Raw genomic sequence first — 5,601 nt, 5'->3', positions numbered from 1 at the left:
AAGTGCTTTCTTTATAGCCATTAAGATGCGCTCAGCAATTTTAATGATGCTCACATAAGGATGAGAGTTGAAGCAAAGAGAGCATCAAAAAGCAAGTATGAAACAAATTTAAGCCTAACCCACTTCCTATGAAAAGGAATCTTGTACACAAATAAATTCATGTAGAACAAAGTGACAAGCATAGGAAGATAAAACACAAGTAACTTCAAAATTTTCAGCATAAAGAGGGAAAACTTAATATTATTAAGATGCATATAACCATGTTTCCCTCTCTCATAATAACTTTCAGTAGCATCATGAACAAACTCAACAATATAACTATCACATAAAGCATTCTTATCAATAGTCTCATGCATAAAATGATTACTACTCCCAACATAAGCATAGTCATTCTTATTAATTGTAGTGAGAGCAAATTCAACAAAGTAGCTATCATCAAATATAGGAGGCATATTGTAATCATAATTAAATTTATCCTCCATAGTAGGCGGCACCGAGAAGACCACTATCATTATAATCATCATAAATAGGAGGCAAAGTATCATCAAAGAAAAAAAATTCCTCCATGCTTGGGGGACTAAAAATATCATGCTCATCAAAACCAGCTTCCCCAAGCTTAAATTCTTCCATAGCATTAGCAACAATGGTGTTCAAAGCATTCATACTAATAACATTGGCATTATCATGCATATAAAGTTCCATAGGTTTTTAAATTTTCTCTTCAAACACCTCATGTCCTAACTCAAGATAGATACTATAAAGATCTCTAATATTTTTTTTGTTTTCCATTAAGCCTAACTAGTGTAAACAAGAAACAAAAAGATGCAATTGTAGGATCTAAAGGAAATAGCTTCGAGCACTCACACACCGGCAACAAGACTAGGAAATAGCTTAGTAGTCGGAGGATGTGAATACCTTTACCTTACCTCCCCGGCAACGGCGCCGGAAAACAGATCTTGATGGCGCGTAGTCGACACGTCCGTTGGGAACCCCAAGAGGAAGGTGTGATGCGCACGAGCAGTAAGTTTTCCCTCGATGAGAAACCAAGGTTATCGAACCGGTAGGAGTCAAGGAGCACGTGAAGGTTGTTGGTGGCGGAGTGTAGTGCGGCGCAACACCGGGGATTCGGCGCCAACGTGGAACTCTGCACAACACAATCAAAGTACTTTGCCCCAACGTAACGGTGAGGTTGTCAATCTCACCGAGCTTGCTTGTAAACAAAGAATTAGATGTATAGTGTGGATGATGATGGTTGTTTGCGAAGAACGATAAAGAACAATTGCGATAGATTGTATTTCGGATGTAAATAATTAGACCGGGGTCCACAGTTCACTAGTGGTGTCTCTCCCATAAGATAAACGAGATGTTGGGTGAACAAATTACGGTTGGGCAATTGACAAATAAAGAAGGCATAATAATGCACATCATATATCATGATGAGTACTATGAGATTTAATCAGGGCATTACGACAAAGTACATAGACCGCTATCCAGCATGCATCTATGCCTAAAAAGTCCACCTTCAGGTTATCATCCGAACCCCCTCCAGTATTAAGTTGCAACAACAGACAATTGCATTAAGTATGGTGCGTAATGTATTCAACACAAATATCCTTAGACAAAGCATCGATGTTTTATCCCTAGTGGCAATAACACATCCACAACCTCAGAACTTTCTGTCACTGCCCAGATTCAATGGAGGCATGAATCCACTATCGAGCATAAATACTCCCTCTTGGAGTTACAAGTATCAACTTGGCCAGAGCCTCTACTAGCAACGGAGAGCATACAAGAACATAAACAACATATATGATAGATTGATAATCAACTTGACATAGTATTCAATATTCATCGGATCCCAACAAACACAACATGTAGCATTACAAATAGATGATCTTGATCATGATAGGCAGCTCACAAGATCTAACATGATAGCACAACGAGGAGAAGACAACCATCTAGCTACTGCTATGGACCCATAGTCCAGGGGTGGACTACTCACACATCGATCCGGAGGCGATCATGGCGATGAAGAGACCTCCGGGAGATGATTCCCCTCTCCGGCAGGGTGCGGAGGCGATCTCCTGAATCCCCGAGATGGGATTGGCGGCGGCGGCATCTGCGGAAGGTTTTCCGTATCGTGGCTCTCGGTGCTGGGGTATTCGCGACGAAGGCTTTAAGTAGGCGGAAGGGCGGAGTCGGAGGAATCACGGGGGCCCCACACGCTAGGGCCGTGCGGGGCCCCTCTAGGCCGCGCCGCCCTAGTGTGGCGGCGCCCGTGGCCCCACTTCGTATCTCCCTCGGTCTTACGGAAGCTTCGTGGAAAAATAGGCCCACGGCGTTGATTTCGTCCAATTCAGAGAATATTTCCTTACTAGGATTTACGAAACCAAAAACAGCGAGAAAACGACAGCGGCTCTTCGGCATCTCGTCAATAGGTTAGTGCTGGAAAATGCATAATAATAACATATAATGTGTATAAAACATGTGAGTATCATCATAAAAGTAGCATGGAACATAAGAAATTATAGATACGTTTGAGACGTATCAGTCGCCATATCGACCATAACCAAAAAATAGTTAATTTAAAATCCTCCTCGGTTTGAAAGATTGCTTCCTCGCATTCGGTTTCATCAAATTGCTTTTTCCTCGAAGCATGATGCTTTACACGGAATGATTGCTCTACACCTAGCCCGGATGCAATATCCTTGGCAGTCTCCAAAGCAACATCAAATCCTTCATTTCTATATGTCTCAAAGTGAGTGTGCATATCTTCTATTTGTTGAATTGTAGAATCAATGCACATGGATGCTGATTGCAACTTCTTGCTCGATCGTGTTTACTGCAAATAATATATCATGCCAAATAACCATACCAAATATAAATTCAAAGCTACCAAGAACTTTAAATAAATTATTTGCATCACTCCTATCCTTGGATTCAGTATCAACATCTTCACTTAACGAAAGAAGAGCAGACCTTAAGCGAGGAGCTTGAAATCTTATTGCGGCGACACTTTTGATCCGACTTTCCCAACGAGTATTAGACAAAGACTTTACGAGTTAAACCTTCCACGTGGTCAAGCAACACTTTCCATCTTTTGGTAGACCCAGAAAATAAAACATAGATCCGTTGCACGATACCAAAGAAAGAAACAACCTTACCACAAGATTTAGCCATATCACAAAGAGTAAGATTAAGACTGTGGCAAGCACATGACATGTACAAAGCTCTTGGATTTACCTTGATCAACCTATTCGCACTCCTTTGTTCTTTCCTTTCATATTAGAGCCATTATCATAACCTTGACCCCTAATATCATCAATAAGAAGACCATGTGACTTGATGGATTCAACGATTACATTGAAAAGCCCTTCACCGGATGTGTCATTCACTACCAAGAAACCAAGAAAGTACTCCTCAATTTTTACATGCGCATCGGACGTATTAACACATCGGACCAACAAACTCATTTGCTCCCGGTGACTCACATACGGGGTACAATCAAGAATAACCGAGAAATGTTTGGCCTTCTTAACTACCTTTAGAATGGTGCTTGTAATGCTTGAAGCCATAAGAGAAATCAACTCATTCTGAATTTTATGACTAAGATAATGATAATGAATCTCTTTGCTTTGAATCCATCTAATGTGGTCTTGCATTACCATATCAAATTCTGCAATCATTTTTACACAAGCTAAGAAATTACCATTATGATCATCATAAAGTTTCTCACTGGATCCTCTGAATGCCAAACTGCGTTTACCAAAAAAATTCACAATAGCAACTATTCTTAGTAAAACTTGCCTCAAGCGCTCCTTCTGTTTTGTGATCTCATGCTGCAACTCCTTGTCAATTGTTTCATGTTTGCTCAGTCTACTTCTCAATTCGTTCCAAGAAATCATGCTTGTCATATGATCGGCACTAACTTCATGTTCTTTGAGTATGTTGGTGATATGTTTCCAATCACAAAACCCATCATGCGCCAAAGAACTCTTGCAGTTGATAGGATTGAACAACTTACATGAAAAGCAGAACACTTTGTCAACACTTCTTGAATAAACTAGCCATCTTCGATCACGTACCTCTCCATTGCTCATCTGTCTATTATAATGCGAATATGAAAAATGTCTCTTCTTAGCATCTGAACGAAAAGTTATATTCTCTTCGCGGATAGGACCCTTCTCCACTAACATGTCCCTTTCTTTGTTACCAAGAGTAGCCCAATTTGCCGGGTCATAAATATCCACACTAACTGGAACTGGTTCATCATCAACACTAGCAGATTTATCGTGATGATCAGTCACATTGTCACTATCCGCATTAACCTGAACGTCGTCCTCTGTACCGACATCATCTTCTACATCAACATTATTCTGTTCCCCCACAACAACTAGCGCCAACTCATCTGGATTGCTTGAAGTGCTAGTGTTGCTCTTCAAAAATTTAAACATAGACCCTCTCTGTGATTCAATTAATTTTTCTTCTTGCTGTTTCCTTCTTTTTTTTAGCACCGGATTCGGGCGCCATGATCAGGTAACCTAGCTCCTACAAATAAGAACAACAATTAATCAAAATTTAGAACACGGATTAGAGCAGGGGCGGAGCTCTCAGTAGGGCTAGGTAGGGCACCCAACTTACCTTGATTTTTGGTGAATACACTTATATGCGCATGTTTTTCTGAAAATTTTGAGTGGTCATACATCGAAAACGGACTCCGTATGTGAAATTTATGCGTGTTTCGGTAAAAACACTGCGCAAAATCGTTACGGAGGCAAAAAAACATAGACTATTTTTACCTCCAAATATAAACTCGTATTCTAGATTCAATGTGAATAATATTGCTTGTATTACAGAGATTTATCATTGAATGTACCCTAGTATATACAAGATAAACTTGAGTTATTCATTATACATACTTATAGAATTGAAAAAAATTAGATGTTTTAAAGACAAGTAATACTTCTCCGACCAGCGTTATTACTCCATTAAGATGACATAGGGTTTACCGTGACGACATCAACAATTGAAAGAAATTTTCTAGCAACAAAAATAATCAAAATCGAGTTGCGCATCGAACGAAGGGATAATCAAACGTCTTGATTATTTGAATTACATCATATTTTTTAAGAAAATGTAAAGCTTTCTTTGTTGAGTTAGCATTATTGGTATGTTTTTTAGGTTATACTTATAATCAAATATTTTTTATTTTTATTGTATTGAGATATTCACTACTTTTGAGGACTATTTGATATTTTGCATGCATTCGAAAATTAGCACTACCTGTAGATTTTTCATCCTTCGCCATCTGGATTAGAGCTGATAGTTAAATTTCAAGGAGAACGGTGGCGGCCAGCCGGCGTTCTTTTCTTACCTTCTATGCAGATTCGATGCAGGGGGACTGGGACTGCGGCGGCCAGCGGACCAGGCAGGGCAGCAGCGGCAGCGAGACAGGCCCTGGCAGCAGATCGTCGCAGGCTCGCAGCGTTGGCGGTCAGCAGTCGGGCGGCGGCGGCAGGAGAGCTGGAAACCGCCTGGGCAAGGACGCCGGGCGCGAGGCGCGAGCGCAGCGTTTCTGTTCCGCGTATCGGCTTATGGAAC

At 40.5% G+C, this 5,601-nt stretch overlaps 1 protein-coding gene across 1 annotated transcript; it reads right to left on the bottom strand.

Moving 5' to 3' along the window:
• Positions 1 to 3,062: 3,062 nt before the first annotated feature.
• On the bottom strand, positions 3,063 to 4,454 carry LOC124656534 (zinc finger MYM-type protein 5-like). The gene is made up of 2 exons (XM_047195256.1): positions 3,643 to 4,454; positions 3,063 to 3,171 (listed from the first exon to the last, which is right to left on the bottom strand). Exons 1-2 carry the CDS (start codon positions 4,452 to 4,454, stop codon positions 3,063 to 3,065), a joined length of 921 nt encoding a protein of 306 aa, XP_047051212.1.
• Between the last annotated feature and the right edge of the window lie 1,147 nt (positions 4,455 to 5,601).

The sequence above is a fragment of the Lolium rigidum genome, chromosome 5, assembly GCF_022539505.1.
Source record: "Lolium rigidum isolate FL_2022 chromosome 5, APGP_CSIRO_Lrig_0.1, whole genome shotgun sequence".
Taxonomy (NCBI): Eukaryota; Viridiplantae; Streptophyta; class Magnoliopsida; order Poales; family Poaceae; genus Lolium; species Lolium rigidum.
This window is presented reverse-complemented; position numbering and strand designations above follow the sequence as displayed.